Source organism: Perca flavescens, chromosome 19 (assembly GCF_004354835.1).
Source record: "Perca flavescens isolate YP-PL-M2 chromosome 19, PFLA_1.0, whole genome shotgun sequence".
In the NCBI taxonomy this organism is placed as follows: domain Eukaryota; kingdom Metazoa; phylum Chordata; class Actinopteri; order Perciformes; family Percidae; genus Perca; species Perca flavescens.
The window spans coordinates 24,497,581-24,522,481 of record NC_041349.1 but is presented as its reverse complement, the minus strand read 5'-3'; the positions used below and the strand labels follow the sequence as shown (position 1 = coordinate 24,522,481).

The 24,901-nt window shown below is 40.9% G+C and overlaps 1 protein-coding gene across 1 annotated transcript in view; it reads right to left on the bottom strand.

Annotated features, from left to right (window-relative positions):
- The window catches only part of LOC114545774 (sodium/calcium exchanger 1-like), a 53,916-nt gene that overhangs the window by 8,925 nt on the left and 20,090 nt on the right, over positions 1–24,901 (bottom strand). The window contains 1 exon segment of the mRNA XM_028564287.1: positions 924–1,030. Within this exon segment, the coding sequence (XP_028420088.1) occupies positions 924–1,030 (107 nt within the window).

Sequence of the window (24,901 nt, the reverse complement as noted above, 5' to 3'; positions counted from 1 at the left end):
TTTATTTTGATCTTTTCTGTCATCTTTTAAGCTGCCCATTTTGTGGAAATTCAACAGAAATGTAAAAGCAGAACAAGCTGCAGAAATTACTTATTGACTTTCAGCGCTGGTTCTCTTCAGCCTTGAGTCACCTGCCAGAGATTAGCTGTATCCCTACTGTACTGAGACTTTTAGAAATTTCAAGCAAAGCTTCCTACATTCTTAGAAACTTAAATGACGTCGATGGTTTAGATTTGTGGATTTCCGAGCTCTCTGGCAACTATGTAGATTCAGAAAGTATGAAATGACAGAGGCAGGGGAGGAAGGAAGTGCAGAGGAAGGAACCTGATCAAAATAGGCAGGAATGAACTGCAAATTGTGTTCAATCTGGTTTTTTTCTGCCTGCTTAGTTTACAGAATTCATTGCAATTGATGCATGTATAACAACCACAGTGCAATAGGGCAGTGATTTTAGACACAAATATAGAAGGTTCCTGGCTATTTATGGCAAACGCATTTATGTATATAAGAATTACGTTGGCAAAACACTGATTGTGATATGGTTACTATTCCAGTTATCTGTGGGATCCAACATGATGTGGCGAGGAAGTTTTTATTTCACAGCTCAAACGCAGAGTGCTTTAAATCCTTTCTAAGCCACATCCTTTGTTCAAAGTGAAATGATCCCCAAGTTAATCTGAGTTTAGATTGGAGGTTTCAGACAATCAATGCAAGTCTCACCCTGTTTGTCCCGAGACTTAAATAAAGACTCCATTCTGTCTGTCACTCAGTTCCCTCTCCTGGCTTCTTGATATTCTCAGTGAATAACGAAGCACGCACACACGCAGGCACTCACACACACACACACACACACACACACACACACACACACACACACACACACACACACACACACACACACACACACACACAAAGACACCCACCGTGTTTCTGCCCTATCTCCAACAGAACGGGCTCTCCCAGCTCGATGATGAAGTTCTTGTTCTTCTCATACTCCTCATCATCAATAATCTTCACCTCGATGATCTTCCTGTTAAAAAGTGAAGAGAAAGACAAGTCTCAGTGAGAGTATTCTAGATAATTAAACTTTTTAGTTTCACGCTCTCCCTCGTAATAATAGTGTTCATAGCAAATGTCCATTAAAACTGGCAAAGCCTCAACCCGTCAGGCTGTAATCAGACAGGAGGTCATTTCTGCCGCTGCTACATGAGCATCATTATTATCAAAACATATTAGCTAACCTCCAGTAACAAATAGGATGCATCACAAAAAACTAAAATGATGATTAAGTTTGAATTCTTTTGCAGAAGATGATGAGGAGCCTCTGCTAAGATGAAGGTTGGAGCCCAAGTCGACATTGCTCAGTGGGACACTCTCTCAGGCTGCTTACTTCCTCCCAGGCCACGATTACATTTTTTGCCAGCCGACAGTGATGCAATGCGCAGCACCGCCACAGTTGAGACATTTTCAATTAGGAGCACCCAGGGGAAAGCCCTAAAATGCAGCGCAAAGAGTTTTGCGAGGATGTGTACTGCAGCCACATCTAAAGCAGTAAATCGGGGGGGAAGGGGAACTGTGGGAAAATAGCAATGTGAGCAGTGTCTTAGTAGACTGAGAAAATAGGTGAGAGATGGCATTGTTATCGGATCTGTCAGTGTATTTAAAGACAAATTGAAAAGTTTTTATTAACACTGCTGTTGTGCATTCATTGGACAATAAGGTCAAAGACATTTAACATTTATAACGGCTAGCTCAAATCAAGCAATCTGATTGGTTCATAGCCGTGATATAATAACCATATACAAAGGCTATGACGTCTAATGACGTTCCTTTGCACAAAACGTATCACTCCACGTCTGAGAAAAAGAAAACGTAGGACTAACGAACTGATAGCTGGTGCCACGGAGGGAAGCCCTTCATCAGCACACCCACTGCCATGACACAGAGCTGGTTTAAAATCAGCTGGTTTTAAGGTATCCCTTTAAGTGCGCGCTATATTTAGAATATTTTCACCACTTTAACTTGCTGTCAGACAGCAGAACTGAAGCTGTTATCTATGCTCTCTTTACATACCTGCAAACTCAGAAGGGCTGAAAAGGTGAAACATTATATATAAACACAGTAGGTTTTTGAAACTCCCCCAAATTAAAAACTCTTTGGATCTACACCATTCACGTGGATGACATTTTCCCATTCAAAACGGTGATTTTTGCCGAAAAGCGACTAGTTTGCAGGTATGTCTTTAAAATCACCAGACTCCACTGACAAAAACAGTAATTTTGTCTTGTTGCTGTCATACTGCTGCCTCGACCGGTTAGTTGCTGGTCTACTTCTGTCACGATCGGTTAGTTTGTTTGTGTTATTGTGTGACTTTGGTAAATCTGAACTAACTCTTTGGCGTTAGCAAAAGAAATAACCTGTGCTTGCTGCTAGTGTAGGCTAATGTTTCCTATGTACCATAGCAACCGCCTCGGTATGTGCAGAGCGCTAGCCGGCCCTGAAGGGGCTATTTTATTGTGAAAAATATTATTTATAAATACAAATCTATTTAAATTGTAATTCAATTCAATTTCAATTCAATTTTATTTATAGTATCAAATCATAACAAGAGTTATCTCGAGACACTTTACAGATAGAGTAGGTCCAGACCACACTCTATAATTTACAAAGCCCCAACAATTCCAACAATTACAGTAATTCCCTCAAGAGCAAGCAGTGCGACAGTGGCGAGGAAAAACTCCCTCTATCTATCTATAACTTTCACAATAACATACTTCATGACCGTTTTATTAAAAGCAATAGCTCAATTTAGTCTGTATTATTTAAGCAATATACCACTTCAAGAAGAGATAATTTGCAAATAGTGGAAAGAAAGATGGATGGCACATTCTGTCAGATGTCTGATGCTTTATGAATGAGTAACATATCAATGTAATAAAGGAGGCTGAATGTTTAAAAGTATTTCACTGCTGTGTAATTGGTGCTGGTCACAACTTTGAATTGGTATTGGCTGATAATGTCTCCACTAAGAATAAAGGAAACTAAATATAAAACATCCCTAATTCTAAAATATCCAGGGCACCAAAATGATCATGACATGTGTTAGTTTTGTTCCTTCTATGAAAGTCACATCTGCTATGCCTCCTTCTGGTCTGTTTTACCCAGCGTATATAATCATCATCTCAACAACCCATCTGTATCTGACAGCTAAAGAGGAATAGAGAGTGTTCATTTCCACCTGGTTGTGTCATCATATATGCTTCACTGTCAGCCATGTTGGCTCTGACACCACAAATAGCCTTCGGGTTTGACAAAGAAAAACCAGGAGGGAGGAATGAGAGGAATGTGAGAGAGTGATGGAAGTGTGGAGAAGTGGAAGCGCATTGTTTTCATTGCTGAGCTGTCACAGCAACAGCGGATAAAACTGGCTGGATTTGGCTATTTCCAGCATCACATCAGGTTGAGCGGCCAACTCCCAACAAGGTTGGAAAAGATATGAAAGTATTGTTTAGTCAGATGTGAAACAGGAGAGGAAAAATACAACTAGGACATGTGGAAAGGAAGAGATTAAAGATCTGTTTTATTTTATATCTTACAGCTGATTTCATTTCTTTAGTCATTTCCAGTCATCTGCCTGTTGTAACATCTTAACCGAAATAGAAAGATTGACTGGTGTAGCAACAGTAACTTCAGGGTTCACGGCTTGGCGAAGTGGCAATTGGCATTGAGATGGAAGAGGAAAGACAGAAGTAAGAGGATAGAGAGAGATGAGGAGAGAAGAGAGAGATGGAGGGCAGAGAGGATAGAAAAAAAGAGAGTTTGGAAAAAGGAAAAAATACGTAGTATGAGGTGAGAGATTGAAGAAGTGACAAGGAAGAAGGAGACGGAGAGACTGAAAGAGGTTGAAAGAGTATGCATAGACTCCACTGAGATGTGAAGGGTTACGAATCAATACACACCGAGTTCACTTAGGAACCCTAACCCACACACATACACACACACACACACACACACACACACACACACACACACACACACACACACACAGTGTGACGGATTACAATTTACCTTTGCATATACAAACATAGACAAACCATATAACCTCCAGCAATAAGGAACATGCACACATTGGATATGTACACACTATGTTTTTCATGCCGCACATCATACACATTGCACAAATTGTGGTTTGTACATGAACAGACACAGCCAGCCACCCCCACATGTGCCCACGCTTCACTAGTAACACACACATACACAAACAATTCAGCTCAACGTACACACACGATACGCATGAAAACATGTTCCAGGTAAACACTTGGGGGAGTTATAAACATATGGATTCATTAATTCAGCCAATTTACACACACACACACGCACACACACACACACACACACACACACACACACACACACACACACACACACACACACACACACACACACACACGCACACACAATGCTTTAAAGAACCATTCATACTGGCAGTAGCAGCACTCCCATCTGTGTTCTCCTCTCTCCGTCTCTATCTCTGCCCTCGCCCATACTTCTTCCTCTTTCGCTGACCATTTTTTAAATTCTTTTATTTTGGTTTTCATAGCAGGGTCACACACTCAATAGCCTTAACCGTTTGTGGTTCAAATAAACTTATGTGACAGTGCTTCCATGAATTTGTCATGAGAAAATACGCATTGATTTAAAACCAGGAATGACAATAAGTCTGTAATAATAATACAGGTTCAAAGTACAGTGTCATAACCATTTTAAATATTGAACTATACATAGAACAGTAAAGTATACTAACCACGAGGTAAAAAAGAAAAACTAGAGGGCGCGCTTGAGCATGAGTAGTGAGTAGACGTGTCTCCGACAGCTCCCGCAGAAATCTATCAAATTTATACATTTTGGACCTCGTAACCGTTCAAACTCCATCGGAAACACACACTAAGTGACTTTACTACCTTATGAGTGGATGAATGCCTCCCAAACAGGCCAAACAACAAAGTGGGAAGACCACAGCACGAGGCAATTCGAACTCCTCGGCTAGCGTTAGCGCAGACACAGGTGCTAATGCTAACAACATGGACGCGCTGGCAAATGCAGTTACTGCTGTGCAAGCCTCTATCAACTCGTTTCGGGAGGAGAACCGGGCGTCTATTGCCTCTCTACATTCGATCCTGAGTGTGTTATATTATGTGTTATATGTAGTAGTTTTGATGTTGCGTTTGTTCTATATACAGTTTGTGCACCTATCCAGCTTTTTTATTGTCTAATTGGGGTCGACGCAGGTATTTTTTAATTGAGTGGTTCTAATGACACAGAGTAATTCACATCTTGTCCCAGGTAAAGATGACATGAAAATTATAAGCTGGAATGTGAAGGGTCTGAATCAGGCAATCAAGAGAAAAAGGGTTCTCTCTCACTTATGATATCTTGGGGTTGGTATTGCTTTCCTACAGGAAACTCACCTTCAAAATCAAGACCATCTTAAAATTCACAAAGAATGGGTGGGGCAAATGTTTCATTCACAATTTAACTGTAAAGGTAGAGGAGTAGCTATACTTATTAATAAAAAGATTCCTTTCATTGTATCAGACACTATCCTGGATCCAAATGGCAGATATGTGATGGTTGTGGGAGAGTTGTTTCAACTTCGCTTAGTATTGGTCAATATTTATGGACCAAACTTTGATGATGATAGTTTTTTTTAAAAGATGCTAAACTCCATCCCTAATCTGGATAGTTATCATTTGATTATGGCTGGGGATTACAACCTGGTGATGGACTCTGTCTGGGACCGCTCTTCTCAGTCTGTACCAAGACTGTCTAAATCTGTGCAAACAATCCAGTCGTTTATAGATATACATAAACTTATAGACCCATGGAGATGTAAACACCCCACTAAGAGGGAGTATTCGTATTACTCTAATGTACACAAGTCATTTTCCAGGATAGATTTTTTCTTGGTTGACCCCTATTTGCTTAATGCTATTACAGATTGCAAATATGATCCAATCATTATTTCTGATCACGCCCCAGTTAGTATTAAGGTAACTCTTCCGACTCAGAGGACAAAACGGACATGGCAGCTTGACACACTCCTACTGGCTGATTCAGACTTTGTGAAGTTCATTACAGAACAAATAGATTTCTTTCTGCAGGTAAATAGGACTGATGGCGTCTCAGCCTCAACCATCTGGGAGACACTTAAAGCGTACCTCAGGGGACAGATTATTTCTCGCTCTGCTTATATTAGGAAGATGAAGTATAAGAATATTGAGAGGCTATCTTCAGAAATCAAGGCTCTGGATGGGCTCATATCTGGTTCTCCGACCCCTGATTTGATTAGGAAGAGAGTAGGCTTACAAACTGAAATTGATCTCTTAACTACCTCCCAAGCAGAAAGGCTCATCTTTAAGTACCGTAGTAGATTCTATGAAGAGGGGGATAAACCTTCCAAACTATTAGCTAGTCAACTCCGCCAAAAGGCGGTGTCCCGTATTATTTCGCTAATTGTGCTACCTAACAGCTCCTCAACGGAGGACCATCAGGCTATTAACAACTGCTTTAAAGAGTTCTATTCTAAATTATATTCTTCAGATTCAACTCCTGATCACAACCAATTTGACGCTTTTTTTTTCTAATCTGAACATTCCTACTATTGACCCTGACTCTAAAGAACGATTGGAACAAAATTTGACACTGGAAGAAATCAACAACGCAATAATGTCCCTTCAGAGTGGAAAAGCGCCTGGCACGGACGGGTTTCCAAATGATTTTTATAAAAAATTTAAAGATAAACTTGCCCCTCTTCTTCTCTCAGTCTATGCAGAAGCACTGGAGAATAACATCCTTCCGCCTACGCTTCGCCAGGCGTCTATTACACTGTTATTAAAGAAGAATAAGGACCCTCGTGATTGCTCATCTTATAGACCAATCAGCTGGACAAACTGTGACGGCAAAGTATTCTCAAAAGCCATTGCACTCCGGCTTGAGACAATTCTTCCTCGTGTCATTTCGGAGGATCAGACTGGGTTTGTCCAGGGCAGACAATCCTATTTTAATCTGAGACGATTGTTTAATATCATCTATACTGAATCTAGCACTCCATCCCCAGAAGCAGTAATATTGCTTAATGCCGAAAAGGCGTTTGATCGGGTTGAGTGGGGTTATCTTTTTTATACACTTGGCAGGTTTGGTTTTGGCCCTAACTTCACTCACCTTATCAAGCTCATTTACACGGATCCAACTGCCTCAGTTTATACCAACGGTATCTCGTTTGTGTAGTTTCCTCTTCACAGAGGGACAAAACAAGGGGATCCAGTGATTCCGTTACTTTTCGTTTTAGCTATAGAGCCACTTGCCATAGCTCTTAGATGCGATGATAGTATACAAGGTATCTCACGTGGTGGCCTAACTCACACTGTCTCGCTTTATGCAGACAACTTGTTATTATATGTCACCAACCCCATCGCAACTACCCCTGAAATCCTTAAAATCTTACAGGAATTTGGTAGCATATCTGGGTATAAACTAAATTTTAATAAGAGCGAATACTTCCCCATTAGTAGTAATGCCAGTGAATATCCCAATCTGCCGTTTAAATTGTCCGCCGAGTCCTTTACATATCTGGGTGTAAAAGTCACCAAATCCTATAACAGTCTATTTAAAAGTAACATCACTCCTCTGCTGAAACAGTGCAAACAAGATATTAAAAGGTGGTCTATTTTACCACTATCTCTTATTGGGAGAACAAACTCTTTAAAGATGAATATTGTACCCAAGTTTCTATATTTGTTTCAGGCACTGCCTGTTTATATACCACAGTCTTTTTTCAAGGCATTTAATCAAATGATTTCCTCCTATACAGTATATGGAACAATAAATCAGCTTGCATAAGAAAAGAATTCATGGAAAGACCAAAAGATGTAGGTGGGCTTTCACTTCCAAATTTGCGCACGTATTATTGGGCTGTGAATTTTAATGCCATCTCTCTGTGGTTAAAAGATTGGAATGATAGGATCCCTGCATGGCTCCAGATTGAAAAGGTTACAAGCAGCCCACATTCCCTCCCTGCTTTACTTTGCGCATCTCTACCATCACTAGTTAATAATATTAAGGATAATATAATTGTAACTCAATCACTACGCATCGTAAATCAGTTCAAAAGGTGTCTGGGTATTCAAAGTATTTCTATTCACTCACCAATAATACACAATCACCTTTTCCAACCATCCCTAATGGACAATGGCTTCAAAATTTGGTATGACAAGGGCATTCATAGTATTGAGGACCTGTATGTTAATGATGCTTTTGCTAGCTTTGAACAACTATCCAGAAAATTCGGTCTGACAAATAATCATTTTTTCCGATACTTGCAAATTAGGGATTTTACTCATAAAAAGTTTGCTAACTTCCCTACACTCCCCTCTCCTTCTTGTTTGGATTCCCTATTGCGGGTCAATATGCTGACTAAGAGAAGAATATCATTTATTTATTCCCATATCATGGATAGCTGCAACCTCTCTATTTCACATATTCGAGAACAGTGGGACAATGACTTGGGGGCGCAACTGTCTGATGGGGAATGGGACATGGCTCTTACTAGAGTCCATTCTTCTTCCATATGCTCCAGACATTCTTTAATACAGTTCAAAGTGTTACACAGGTTGCACTTCTCAAAAGCCAAATTAGCAAGAATATTTCCGAACGTAGACCCATTATGCGATAGATGTAAACATACGCCAGCTACTTCCTATCATATGTTCTGGTCTTGTCCGAAACTTGTTTCTTTCTGGTCATCCTTTTTTGAAGTAATCTCTAATGCTTATGCTTATAACATCTCACCCTCTCCCTTGGTTGCTATTTTCGGTTGGTTTTCTGATTCAACGGGATCTGCTCCCCCTGTTCATCTACAGAGGGTCATTGCCTTTTCTTCCTTATTAGCTAGATGCTTGATTTTATTTAAATGGAAGGCTGCTACTCCTCCATCACACCACCACTGGATCAGGGACATTATGCAGAATGTTAAGCTGGAAAAAATCAGATGTACCCTCAACGGTTTCATCAACAGATTCCACAAAACCTGGGACCCTCTGATGACTTATGTGAACAATTTACCTGGTCTGGAACTGGAACTTTGAATATTTAAACCTGCCCTTGGTCGATCCTGTCATAACGAATGTTAGGTGCACTTGTTGTCATTTTTATTTTTATTTTTTTTGTTTTGTTTTGTTTTTCTCAATTTTTCTCAATTCTTTTTGTTTTTTTCATCTCCTGTCGGTCTGTTGTCTGTGACAAGTCTGTCAGGTTGATTTTAGGTTTGGTCTGTCTTTGTCTTCTTGGGATTGTTTTTCTATGATTATTTGTAAGATAGAGAATATGATTGTTTAATGTAATAACTGGAAATGTACAAATAAAGTGTTTAAAAAAAAAGAAAAAAAAAAACTAATGGCTACCACCCTGATGGGGCACGCCGATTCCCAACAGAACTGTTAAGATGGCTTGGCTTTATGTAATAAAAAATGTTTTGGGTTGTGCCCTGGTAGCTCACCTGGTTGAGTGTGTGCCCCATATACAAAGGCTCAGTCCTTACCACAGCGGGCCAGGGTTCTATTCCAACCTGTGGCCATTTGCTGCATGTCATTACCCTTCTCTCTTCCCTTTCATGTCTTCAGCTGTCCTCTTAAAATAAAAAAGGCCTAAAATGCCCAAAAAATATTCTTAAAAAAGAAATAAAAAATGCTTTGAACTTCGGATGTCAGATATAATGTCACATTATTTAGTAGCACAGCTATACAAAAATATCATCAAGAATAGAAAGAATGGTCAGAAAAGATAAATGAATAAAGAGGTTCTGAACAATATGTAGTTTGTTTTTGTTTTTACAATTTCATTGCTAATGCCGACCTTACACCAAACCACTTTTCAAGCGATTCCACTATCGCAGACTATTTTCCAATATATCGTAATGAAATTGTGAGAGTCTTGCTAGAGTTGGGTCACACTCTCGTCGTCTCTATCGTTTGGTGTGAGGTGGTCATAAAACTCAGTCCGAGTCAGTCTTTTTCCCGTCCTGACGTTCCGACAAAATCAAACGTGTTTGATATTTTCATAAGTTTTATGTCTTGGTTTTTAAATCTTATGGTTTATGTATAGATTTTCTTTAGATGTGGATAAATGCATAAATGCAATATGGATAAATGCAATACATTAATTATCTTCCCTCCCTCTCCTTCTCTTTATATATCTACCTTGTTACTTTGTGACACCTGCTCCCCAGAAAGTTCCTCAGTCACACTCAGGCCTCAACGCCCTGGTCTGTCACACACTGTCTGACACACACACACACACACACACACACACACACACACACACACACACACACACACACACACACAATGTACTGTAATCCAATCTATAAATAGAGACCAAAAAAGGCAGTGGAAAAAAAGTGTGACAGAGTGAAAAATGTCAACAAAAAGGTATTGTTGATTGAAAAGCTCCAAACAGAATCAAGTGGGCTGTAAATCAATTTAATGAATAAGTTTTATATTGCCGCAGAGTGATGTGTGTTTGCATGTGGCCCTAAAGTTCTCATGGAAGTGAATGATTGAGCGACAGTTTGATTTTATTAGTTCAGACCTCATCGCATTACTTAATGGGCACAGACTCTCTTTATATCTCGGCCTCCATCTCTTTCCATTTTCTTCTGGCTCCAGCTCTACTTTTGATTTACAACCACTTGAAGCTGTGTGTGTGTTTGTGTGTGTTTGTGTGTGTTTATGTGTGTGTGTGTGTGTGTGTGTGTAAGTGTGTATTTTCAGGCATTGAAAGACTACAGTACCTTACTTTTAGGTGCTGTGAGCATGTGTGTGTGTGTGTGTGTGTGTGTGTGTGTGTGTGTGTGTGTGTGTGTGTGTGTGTGTGTGTGTGTGTGTGTGTGTGTGTGTGTGTGTGTGTGTGTGTGAGAGAGATAGAGCATCTTAGAGAACCGCAGCAGCAAACAACTCATTTTCTTAAGTGAGGCTGATTTATATACACACTTTAGTTTTACTGTTTCTGCGTCTGGCGGAAACTCTAAATCTCTCCACCTTCATCACTCTCTCTCCCCCACACACACACACACACACATAAAATTGAAATCATAAAAATGTTATAGTTTAAAAGTTACAACTTGACCAACAATGCAAGGCCGTTGTTTTCCCTTAACAAAGCTGGCCGGCACAAGAGTGAGAAATCTTTCAGGATGAGGACATGTGTATCTTCTTCAGCTGACCACCAGGATTGTAATAGTCAACCAAAAACAGGTTGAAAGTAATTTCTTCTTCTTCTTAACCTTTATTTAACCAGGAAGAGACTCATTGAGATTAAAAATCTCTTTTTCAAGAGTGCCCTGGCCAAGACAGCAGTACAACCACACATACAGTACATACAAACACAAAATACATATATATGTATGTAAATACATATACATACACATATATATATATACATACACATATATATATATATATATATATATATATATATATATATATATATATATATAAAACATTACAGTACATATACCCTATAACAGTTCATTTTCCTTCAAATGATGGATGATACTGACTGTATATGGAGTTAATGCTCTGCCAACTGCAGGCTGCAAACTCAAATATCTTCTATATACAAACTACTTAGTTTGGTTGAACCTGCATTAACTGATTTTGGAGTAAAAACACCACACTAACATATTATCACATTATAAAGGCTCTGCTGCCTACTGTACACGGTGTAACAAACTTAATTACTAACATGTCAGATCGTCAATTACAGGCGATAGGCAGGAAAAAGTTAGTACATTTAGCTTTTTTCCAGGCTAGCTAGCCATCTCAAAAGAGATCACAGAGCTCTTTCTCGCTTTAGCTGTCTGTCTTTAGGCTGTCTTTATTAGGACAGATGGGTTGTAGATGTCAGAGATTAGCAACATTACTACAGTTTTGTTCACTGTTTAGCTCTGTTTTGTAAATACTGCGAGCCGTAATTTCTCAAAATTGCCCCGGGCTTGAATTGGGTTTGCGCAGATTTATTTTGGTTGTTTGTTGTTTTTTGAAATGCAGACCTTATAGTCTGCATAATGTCATGAATAATGTATGGGCTGTGTACGGCTGTGTGTGATGGCCATCTTCTGGATATCTATTTAACTTAAACGCATGGATTAAAAAGCAGCAGAAATTCTGTAATTAAAATTGGGCTCGGAGTGATAACTGTCACACTATCAGGAATAACTTCAAAAGTAAATAAATTTGTGTGAAAACTGCTAACATTGGACTAAGTGGGATTCTGAGCTTTAGTTTTAAAGTGCAGAGAGGCAGAAACGTACTGCGGAGCTGGGTACGATCAAATGATATGAGTTGGTATGGATCCTTCTCTCTTTGGCGCACGCACGCACACACACGCACACACACACACACACACACACACACACACACACACACACACACACACACACACACACACACACTTCTACAGAAGCAGGTAGGCTAAAAGAAAACCTTCATCCGACTCTTGTCTCAGTGGTAGCAACGCAAACAAAACAATGTGAGGGAGGCCAACAGAGAGATAAAAAAGCTCTTAAGGGGAGCGATATTACCTCTCTTAATGATATCATGGAACGCATAATGAGAAACAACACAAAACACACTCTCTGTCTCTCCCACATACACACTCGTGCTAAGTGGTCTCCAGCTGTGCTGAGAAATAAAGTTGGTTTCTCTGGTGTGTGTGAGATGACAGAGATAGATAGGTGCATGATTTAAGGTTTGAGGAGAGGGACAGAGAAAGATATGAAGCTTTTCTCTGTCAGCGATGTGATAGAGAAAATGTAAAAGAAGGAAGACAAGAAAACAAGATGAGGAAAATGAGGAAGGGGCGAGACCAGAATATAAAATTAGAGGGGACAAAAAGACACTGGTAGAGAGAGAAAATATAGAGGTTTCCCCTGCCACTCACACAGGAAATTCAATAAAGTCAGGGCACAAGTAACCCTCTGAATAAAATAGAGGGCCAGTCGGGTTCTCCACCAAAAGGGTATCATAAGAAGAGGTTTTATTGCCAGAGCCTTGTGAGCTCTCCACTACATTCACGCCACGCTGCATTCTGGGTATTTTAGGGACTAATCTGCCATGGCTGCTAGCACAGCTGGTGTTTGCTTACACGATGTAGCTGCTACAGATGCTACTTCAGGGTACACTTAGGTTATTAACTTTAATTAGATGCTGTTACAAAATGACAGAGTATGCAGGGACATGGAGCAACATTAAAGTTAGATGGATATTTTGAGAATTAACTGAAACTTGAGGTGCACTTCAAATCCAGAATTTACAAGATGAGTGTGATTGCGATCCCTAAACTGTAATCTATTTAATCTGTAAACTATAATCCAATTGCTGCAGGCATCAACTGTATGGTGGAAAATGGAAAGATGGAAAAATCGTAAATCCAGTTTAATCCCCCCCTGTAGTGAATATCTGAACTCAAATCCATAAAGACATGAGAGAGCTTCCATTTTCTCAGCCCAACCTGTAGTACTGCATCTGATGGCATCCAGGAAGGAGAGGAAGAAGGATTAGAAGAACGAGAGATACTGTATGAGAGAGAGGATGGAAGTCTGTTCTGAGGAATCGAACACACACACACACACACACACACACACACACGGGCAGTATGGAGAATGTATGGTTGGCATGGAAACGATGAAGACGTGAAGTGGAATATCACCCCTAACACACGCACATTCAGTATACACACAAATCACAGTCGCTTATACACCTCATTATAAACTGTACTGTACATATTTAAGTCTGTCCTCAGATCAGTCACTGATAGCGCACAAACATGCACACTAACACCTTCCCTATCTGCATCACATTGTGTGGGATTAAGCTGTGACCATGAATCACATTATGCATACTGTACAGGCTGCGAGTGTGAAGGTTGGACTAAGCGGAGAAAACATGTCAACACTACTACTACTTCTCCCATTGAGTTGAAAGTAGTATACGTAACTTAGGACAGAAAGAGCTACATATACACATGTAGAGTGGCAGCAGGGAAGCGCACAATCGGCACACTTGCATCACAGTACAAATGTAAATGTGTTTGATCAGTAAGGGCTGTAAAGTCTTCACTGCATGTTGATGGACAGAAGAGATACTCAGCTTTAATGCACGGCAGAAATGATGAGAGAGAGGTTTCTGTGCTAAATGAATGCGCCGGTACAGTAGGAGGAGCGCTCCAGGAGCTAACACTGCACGGACCAGTCCCAAATTCTCACACAATAATTACGTAAAGGAGTACAAAACAAAGCAGCCATTGAGCCATGATACATAAAAAAAAATAAAAAATACTCTGCACACATTCAGATCTGCAATACTGACAGAAGATAAAAGCAGGCAAAATTACACAACAGCTGATTTGAATTAGATCAAATGTATTTCTTAAATCCTTATATCCCTAGGTGCTGCATTAGAAATGCTAATGGATGCTGGATCACACAACTCCCGAGTGTTAGAATTAAAATGTGTAAATGGACTTAGGTGCCCTCCTGATGGCACCACGGTAATAATGCCGCAGAAGGCCGTTACTGTTCCTGGAGCAGAGTGGCAAATAAAAATCAGAGATAACTGCAGATAGTTGTGTTATTTCTAGTGCCATATTTGGATAACTAGCTATATATTCTTCTGATGTGCTTATTTTTTTAGCAAGAAAGTAGAAAGTGCTGCTTTGAATATCCTAATTGACTCTCTCTCTCTCTCTCGGCCATGTGTGTGATGTGTTACTTGGGGAGGATCTGTAGAGGACAAGGCTGCACTTTAAGAGGGAGCAAAGAGAAAATGAAACAGGGAGTGTGTGATCATTCAAATTTAAAGCGAATATGCAAACATTTTGAACATCATTTGTACATATGTGTAAATCATCTGTTTAAAAACATAAACACATTCACAGCCAAGCTCGCATCAACACCTTTTCCCCTTCTGTAACTAAATACACAGAATGTGGTTCACACTGACAGTATGGGGGGGTTGGGATTGAAGGCTTAGCTGAAGATTCAAGGCTCGTGACTTCCGTAATATGAGACAGACAGACAGCCCTGGCATCAACCCAGACTCCCACAGCTATTTCCAAATGGCACTTTGCCCTCCTCGTGTAATTTGTGTCAATTTAAAAAGAGTATAGCAGGATCCGAGCCTGACAGTATGAAAGGGTACAGAGGAATCACAGCGCTCAGTTTGCATCTAAAGGGAACCGCCTGACCTCACACGAGTGCATGAATCTGTGAGTCAGCTGAGAGTTTTCTTGATGTGGCTTGTTCATCATGGGTCAGGGGTTTGAGCAACACTTTGATGTACTGCAATAGTTTATGTAACCAATGTCGTCAGCCATTTTGCATCTTTCCAAAGAAACGCGTGGGTTCAGTTCAGTCCTGGAAAATGTCAAGATGTGATAAAAAAAAAAACAAAACAGGGAATCTTCACCTGAACGGTGACAACTACCTTGTTGGAATTACTACTATTCATTTACAAGATGAATTTTGTCTTTCAGGTATGAGAACCAGTCAGCTGTTACTTTGGGAAACGTGAGCTAAAAATGAAGCTTTTCACAGCTACTGTATCACCTTTTCTGTTATGTAAAGCCAAATGTTAATTGGCTTTGCCGCTGTAGTGCATTTTATCTTTCTATAAACTAGAAAACATAGCAATATTTACAGTTGAATTGGACTTTTTTTTGATACTTTATTAAAGCCTTTTGACTAATTTCTTGGAATTTTATGACAGTATAAAGAAAAAGCTGTACACGGCAGCAGTACGTAAGATGAATCCCAGACGCTTGACAGCGTTGCAGTTTAAAGCTGTCATTAGGCGGTTCCCATGGTGATGACCAAGATACATAATGGCCACCCTCCTCTCCCAATGTTTTTGTTGTGTGTCAGAAAATGTTTAAACGTTACGGCTGCCAGTTCTGCTCTCACTCTTCCGCAAACCCTTTTAGCAGCTTTTAATTATACATCAGCGGAGAGATGCACGGAGAGATGGGTATGGATGGATGAAGGAAGATGAGAAGAGAAAGAATGGTTTGGTAGAAAGAAAACAATAGAAATTGGAGAATAGGGGAATACAAAATAAGGAAACAAGCCAATACATAAAAGAATGAAGGATGGATGGAGTCTACAGGGACAGATGGGGAGATTAAAACCAAAGACAAAGATGAAGCGAGTAAAATGCACGGAGGGAAATAGATTTTCAGAGAAAAGGAGGGCTGAAGAGAGAATAGACAAGGAGAAAGAGTAAAATTTAGAAACAGACAAAGACATACAGATAAATAGCCAGACAAGCAAGCTATTAGTGATTTAATCACTGAGTGTGTGTGTGTTTCCGTGTGTGCGTGTGTGTGTGTGTGTGTGTGTGTGTGTGCATATCATACCAGATTACTCTAAGCTAGTGCAGTCAGGAACTGGCTCATCACTTTTCCACTGCAGCGTGCATTCATCATGTCAGAGTCAAGTTTCTCAATCTATGGACTAAGACCAAAAAACAGTTCGCAGGTTGTCACTGGTGGGACTCCAGCAGACTGATGGAATGATGTTATGGATTGATATCCACCGTGAGACTGATATTAGCAGTTTGATAAACTAAACAACTGATCTAATATGACAAAAGTTAATTTTGTGTTAACACAGCAGTAACACGCTGCATTTTAGACTTGAGAACTGAGATGAAACAAATGCAGTGGAGAGCCACAGAGACTATCGTTAGCTTATTAGCTGTGTGTCACCATCCATTATTTTGCATAAGTACATACACATTTCCCCCAAAGTATTTAGTATCTTTGGAAACTTTTGGAGGCCAACATTAGCTGCTGGGCCCCAATTGATCTCCTACTCTGTACCTTTTTATACACAAAAAAAGATCTTTACTTTTGGCACAAAGTAAAGATCTCAAAATGGGGTTGGGTTTCTATTCAATTAAATTAGCCCAAGCCACTAAACACACAGTAAGCCTGGAGCATTTAGGGCCCCAGGGGCAGTTGCCCACTTTGCCCAGTTGGTGGTCCAGCCTTGATCTACACAAAATTCAAAATAAAGTTCAGTGGGTTTAAACAAAATGTGTCTGCGCAGCAAAAGTTTTTTAATGAGCACTGTGTGATAAAGAGTTAAAGGTTCGTCGTTAGAAAATGAATGTTAGTCAGCGGTGGTCCTCACAAATATAGACAATCTGTTAAATGTGTGTAATGACACCTTGGTTTGATTGACTAGCATCAGCGGCTCAAGGTGAGTGCCTTTAGGCAGTGGGATATATATAATATGCCAGCTTGGCAGCCAAGCTGGCATGCGGCTGCTTGCCAAAGGCTCTCACTCATATACACTCACTCCACACAATCCTACCCCTGGCACAGAAAAAAATGACCAGTCCTCTCTTTCCCTCCCCTCGATCTCCTTCACTCATTATTCCTCTTTCCCTCCTTTTCCACCCAGGGTGCCAACAGTTGGCCGTACTCCTTATCCATTATTCTTTCCTCTCTTCCTCCTGCCCTATTTGTTTTACTTTCATCCCTCTAGCCATCATCTGCCCTCATTCTCTCTCTTCCCACCTCCACCTGCCCTTTCCCCTACGTCTTATTTTTTTCTCACCGTTGTTTTTTCTCACCCCCCCATTCGTCTTTCTTCCTCCCTCTCCCTCTTTCTCTTTCTCTTTCTCTCTCTCTCTCTCTCTCTCTCTCTCCCGTGTTCTCATTTACTGCCCGTCTCTGAACCCATTCATCTTTTCTCTGACAGCTTCACTCTCCTCCTGTTTACCCTTTGTCTGTCTTTCTGTCTTTTAGCTATCACTCACAATACCTGCACAAGTGTGTTTATAACCTGGAGGTCGTGAGAGGTTTTTATCATTGGCCATCAGGGGAAATTACAGTAAGAAAAGTGGATGAGCCACACGGAATATTACTGTATATGCATGTGCATCTAGTGGTTCTGTAATACAGTTGAATTATAAAACTTAACTGGATTGAGCATATTATTTCCCAGTTGCGTAGTTAGTATGATGATTATCAACGTGTCTTGTCTGTTTATGTAACAGAAATGAAAAAAGGACCATTTGTGATTTTAGGAGTAACATGTTGGAGCTGTTTCTTTATAACAGAACATTTCTGAAAAAGCACCTTAACACAACAATATGGTGCTTGTGTTTTGTCTCTGGCTACAGTGTGGGTTGCCAGAAGTGGCTAGTAAATTGAAGCTGCAATAAAAAAAACAGCAACTGTGAATTAATGTGTGTTTCCATCCACTATTGTTTTGCAAATAGTAGGAGTTGGACATATCCAGATCAACAATTGGGGGCGCTAATTCTCCAATTGGGTGCCATTAAACCATTGCAAAAGAACACATGACAGTTAAAAGAACTACTCTTTCTCCTCTTTCTTCCCCCTCTCCTCTTACCCTGTGTTGGTTCTGTCTCTTCATTCTGTATGCACTTAGATGAATCTCTGCACTCTCAAGAGGACAACGCAGGACATTTTTCAATGCATCTGTCTTTTCAATTTTATTGTTCAGATTTTTACTCTCTTTCACGTGCTTATCTCGTGTGTGTGTGTTTGTTTAAAGTCTGGCCTGTAATAACCTTTTAAAAAGCCTAGACCAAACCAATACCTATTTTTTCCCCTGTAAATACACATTGTTCAAACTTCACCTGCTATCAACATTTACGCAGAGAAATGTGCACATGAAAGATTTGAAGGTAAGAGATTTAAAGGTAAGAAGGAGGAATATGATAAAGTGAAGAGTGAAAAAGATGGAGGGCAAACGACGAAGCGGTAAGAAGAAGTGATGCAGCAAAAGAGAGAGCAAGAGAGGTGAGAAGGAACGGATGGGTGAACGATAAGACTGCAAGGCATGATATATCATCCTGTAAAATAAAGAGAAGAGGGAGACAGAGAAGATATCTGCAATGGTAAGAATAAAAGTGGAGAGACTACATGGCGCGAAGATGGATGGAGCTGAGGTGGAGGGGAAAGAGAGATTAATAAAGGAGCGGAAGGATGAGTGAGAGACTGTTGGATGCTGAAGAAAGAGGGGCAGATCAGGGCAGAATATTAGGATGGAGTGGAAGAGAGTTGGAGGAAGGGTTGGAGGAGGCAAGCAAGACAAAAGGATGACAGAGGGAGAGAATAAGGGAAAAGGGGGGGGGGGGGTTGGGCAGAAAGACAAAAGACAATGAGTTAAATGGAGTCAGATGGAGAGAAGAAGAAGAACTATATTGGAGAGAGTACTGAGAGGGAGGGTGAGAGATGCAAGTTGCAATGGAGAGCTTGTGTGAGTCACATCCTCTCCTCTGCAAGCTATTAGTGATTTAATCACTCTGACATCACTGAGTGTGTGTGTGTGTTTGTGTGTTTCCGTGTGTGCGCGCGTGTGTGTGTGTGTGTGTGTGTGTGTGTGTGTGTGTGTGTGTGTGTGTGTGTGTATCATACCAGATTACTCTAAGCTAGTGCAGTCAGGAACTGGCTCATCACTTTTCCACTGCAGCGTGCATTCATAATGTCAGAGTCAAGTTTCTCAATCTATGGACTAAGACCAAAAAACAGTTCGCAGGTTGTCACTGGTGGGACTCCAGCAGAATGATGGAAGCTGTTCCATCCATCCATCCATCTTCGTCCGCTTATCCGGTATCGGGTCGCGGGGGGAGCAGCTCCAGCAGGGGACCCCAAACTTCCCTTTCCCGACCAACATTTACCAGCTCCGACTGGGGATCCCGAGTTCCCCAGGCCAGGTTGGAGATATAATCCCTCCACCTAGTCCTGGGTCTTCCCCGAGGCCTCCTCCCAGCTGGACGTGCCTGGAACACCTCCCTAGGGAGGCGCCCAGGGGGCATCCTTACCAGATGCCCGAACCACCTCAACTGGCTCCTTTTGACGCAAAGGAGCAGCGGCTCTACTTCCGAGCTCCTCACGTATGACTGACCCTATCTCTAAGGGAGACGCCAGCCACCCTCCTGAGGAAACCCATTTCGGCCGCTTGTACCCTGGATCTCGTTCTTTCGGTCATGACCCAGCCTTCATGACCATAGGTGAGGGTAGGAAGGAAAACTGACCGGTAGATCGAGAGCTTTGCTTTCTGGCTCAGCTCTCTTTTCGTCACAACTGTGCGATAAATTGAATGTAATGCCGCACCCGCTGCGCCGATTCTCCGACCAATCTCCCGCTCCATTGTCCCCTCACTCGCGAACAAAACGATATTGACATTGACAAATGATATTAGCAGTTTGATAAACTAAACAACTGATCTAATATGTCAAAAGTTAATTTTGTGTTAACACAGCAGTAACACGCTGCATTTTAGACTTGAGAACTGAGATGAAACAAATGCCGTTAGCTTATTAGCTGTGTGTCACCATCCATTATTTTTTTACTTCCTCTGTTGGAGTAAAAACTGCTCAACAAAAGAGCAAAATAAGACAGGAGTCAATGGTACAAATACGTACTTCTAATAAACTGTGTGAACTGTTGCTAAGGTTGCTAAGTACAAGTTAGTATGCAGTTAGCAAGCTCGTTAGCTCGGAGAGTATTTTCCCCCGTCTTCCAATCAAAAACAAAATCAATCTCTATCTGTCACATACATAATTATACAAGTAAAATGTATCTTGAAGGAAGAAAGAAGACCGGCCCATTCAGTTATTTTGACTGACTAGCGCTAACATGTCCTGGCTGGCTAGCGTGTTAGCACTAAGCTATAGAAGTTTACCAACTAGCCCGGCAAGTAATTACTTCGTAACCAAGCTCCTGGACCCAAATATTTCACAAAGACACAGACTGATGTCGTGCCACTTTCTGGGCGAGGGTAAACTACATAGTCATAATCACATGTTGAAGTTTGCTGCCAAAATTCAATCCCGCATGAATGACTGATTACTTGTTCAAAAATTCTTCTCTGAAACACAATCTACTTCAGAACCTGAATGCCATACAGTGTAACTACAGTATTTCAGTTATTTTAGAGCCAAAATATAGCTATGAGACCACTGTGAATTAAAAATTTGTTGGATACGTGTTATCATTCCCTACAAGCAGCAATTACATGTTTTTAAAGATCAAATGTAGGAAATTGTTTCATTTAAATCTAACCACCTACTATGTACCCACTTTCTCTTCAAATTAAATTCCTAAAAGACTGTTTTCAGAGCACTTATCATTTGATTGCACCTAACTGCAACACTGAATACACATCCGCTTTGAATGTTATCAGCAGGTTGAGTGGGCTTTATCAGCTGTTATCCCTACCATAGATATGAGGCAGTAGGGCCCTACTCTACCTCCTAGTAGACTCACCGTTATCATCCATTGGTAAGCTGGATCAATATTATTTGACGCTCAGAGCAACTTCGGCGCTGTAAAATAATTAGTAAGAGCGTAGGGAGTAGTATAAACAGACAAAAACTAGGTAGGTAGGTTGGGTTGGTGGATGGGTCAAACAAACAGGACTTTTATCCTGGTAAGCAGTGTTCGTGTCCCATGTAAAACAAAATGTCATTGTTGAGTTTTTCTCATGCTCTTAACTAACGCCACAAAGGTTAGTATTTTAACCCAGACCAAGATCTTACTACTCTTACTAACCCTAACCAAGTAGGTTTGTTGCCTAAACCTAACCAAGTAACGTTTGTTTAGTTGGAATTCACAACGGGACACCCAAAGCATTACAAATTTACACCAAAGTGTCCTGACCATGCTAAATGCGGCGTTACTGTATGAATAGATAACGGCCTTCTGGTGTAGCAGGCCCTTTATAACCTGCATCTATGAGACTAATAACCCATTCAATGGAGTGATAACATTTTAAATGGTTGGACTACATTCACCACTTTTTGCAATCAGAATATTTCTCTTATTTGTTATAAAATCTTTGTACACTGGATAAAAGTTTGGTAATCCCTGCCAGCAACAGACTGAGGATTCATTATCATTTCACTTCATTAGTTTGACACTGACATTAGAGCAGTATCCAATCATGCACAAACAGAGGTCAATGCTCTAATTTAATTGAATAATACCCTCTGCCCTCTATTTGGTGAAAACTGCTGGGCTACGCCAGGGGAGTAAATACAGCCAGGGGAGTAAATACGGCCAGTGCAGACAGCGCGGTGGAGGGTTTAAGTTGTACTGTACATACATTAAATAAACAATTAGTCGCTACCCGGTGGATAGCCAGCCTATTATAATACTATTACGCTAGCCAATAGCCTAGTAGATGCTAGCTACGCTATTCCTAGCATTAGGTAACCCTTTCATTTCCATATTCTTGGTTGCAGGCCTAACCAGTCGGAGACAGAGTCAGAACCAGGCAGTTCAGTTGCAGTCAGCATCCCAAGTGACCCCAACCAAGTAGGAACACCTACTGGAGATGACAGAGGCTAGGACCAGGGTGAGGTGATGCCAGTCAGTGATCCAGAACAGGAATACCAGCCACAACCACTGCAGCCTTATGCCACAGGTAGGGGGCATTTTGATTAAAGTGTTATAGATGCCGCTTTAAAATGTTATATTATAGATCAATATGGCTGTTTGGTGTGCTGTGAAATCATAATTTGACAGGGTTTATGCAGACGTTTATGTGTGTAGCTGGGCAGTTTTCAGGACATGGTGTTGTTTTTTGTTAAATATTGCAGCTCCCTTCTGTCTCATTGTGTGCTATAGGATTCATTTTACTATGATTCATAGCTTTTATAACAAATAACAGTGCACTTGCGAGGTTATTGCCCCAAAAAATGCCTTTTATTAAAGTCAGGGGTCATTTCAGCACCACAGTGAAACAGATAGCTCCTCTGCACTAAGGCGCTGATGCTTGTTTTCATGTTTCAGCACTTGACCATCAGAGCGCTATCCATGGTCCTGATAGCTTCCTCTTTGACTAACAGAGTAGGCTGCAAGGATTTGAGTCTTACAATCTTTTCAGCGACTCATTTGTCAATTTATTAATTAGTGTTTAGTGTAATAATGAATTAATAAATTGTAAGAATACGTGGCAGATTAATTGATAAGGTTAAGAATCGTTAGTTGTGTAGAATACATTGCACAGTTAAGGATTAGCCTCTGCACTGCATATTACATGGTGTACCTCCTAGTTGCTTTGAGGCAGAAATAAGAAAGGTGGCACTATTCTTCCAGCACAAACCTAGCTTAAACTTCCAGCCTTTTTCAATGGCAGATGGTAGAAGTAGTGAAGAACTACTGAAGAAACTTCCCTCATGTTTATCCTCTCCACTAGGCAAAAAAGACACATAAAACACAGAGGATGCAGTGGGGTTATGGGAAACCTAGTCTTTAAAAGAAAAAGAAAAAAGAGCAGTAGTGTGAAACAGAGGCTACCACTCATTGCAAACATGGAATTGTTTGTTCATAGGAATAATCTCTCTATGCCCTCTATAATGAATTTGATGAATTATACATAAGAGGCCGTCCATACTCCAAGTGGTTATTTCAGTCTTCTAAGGAAGTGTTTAAAAACTGTGGGTAAACTTGCAGTCAAACTAAATAAATGAAACATCCCAGCTGACCCACCCTAGAGCTTCTGCCCCAGTCTCGTTGGTCTGTGAATCCAGCACTGAGGCCTTTAATGTGGTCTTGGCGTGGCAGGATGGGGGCCAGTGGAACCAGGAGGCCCGGGGCAGATGGGAAGAGGGTGGAGGAGGGGGGTAAAGAGGGTGTCTCTATCCCCCTGTTGAAGATCTAATCATGGGCATGGAAGGGCAGGCTGTTGCCGCAGCTCACGGTGGGTCTCTGAGCAGTGATTACAGGGTGTGTGCAGACCACAGGGGGTTGATCACAGACATGCGTTGGCAAGTCAGTGTGTGCATGTAAGTGTGCGTGTGGCCACTGGACTCTTACCATAGGGTGTGTGTATGCTTGGCAGAGAAAATTACTGGGACAGCAATGCTAAAAAAAAAAAAGCGCAAGATGTAGGGCTAAGAAGTACAAAACAAGAGACACAGAAAGACAGAGCAGAGACAGGGAGAGACAGGGATGCTAAATGGCAGAATGGTATAAAAAGAGACAGAGGCATGGAGGGAAAGAGGAAACAACAACAAGGGGTAAAAAAGCAGACAGCCAGACACAGACCGAGGCAGCAGGGTTAGCATTTCAAAGTCAAAGCTGTTTCAATGAAAAGCTGTTATTTCATTATCGCAACATCCTACCTTTCTATATACCGGTCTAAAGCACTACTGTAAAATCCTTAACAGCAACTTTAACTGTCAGGTTGTTGGCTTCATCTTACGTAGACCCACAAATCAATAGATTTCTCTACTGTTTAACAGCAGCACTGCAAGACAAAGACGACAGAGAGGAGCCAGAGGCGGGGATTAACACAAGCACCGCAGTGCTCTGTGGCTGTGTATGAGGCACTGTCAGACGAATTACTGTAGTACAGCGGAAAACATCAATGGGTAAACAACAGCCGGCTGATGCCACATCGATTTCAATACACAGCTTAAAGATAATACACACAGGCTCGCACACATGGGGAGAAACGGATGCACACACACGGAGAAAGTGTCTAAAGTTGTTAAAGATGTTGACTTAAGTTACTTAACTTTGACTGCTCTGACATTAGAGAGGATAAGGAGAAAGAGAGGGGTGGAAGAGGAAGGGCTGAGGGAGAAAAAAGGAGTCAAGAAGCATGGAGAAGGAGGAGAAACAGAAGAAAAGGAAATGGGAGAATAAACGCATGTGTGCTCTCTATCTCGCCTCTATTTTTTTCTTCTTCTCTCTCGTTCATCTTTAGTTTTGCTCTCTGACTCGATCATTCAGCCCGTCTTTATCTCTTCATGACCTCAGTCTTTCTCTCCGTCAGGCAGACCATGACCATGCTGAAATG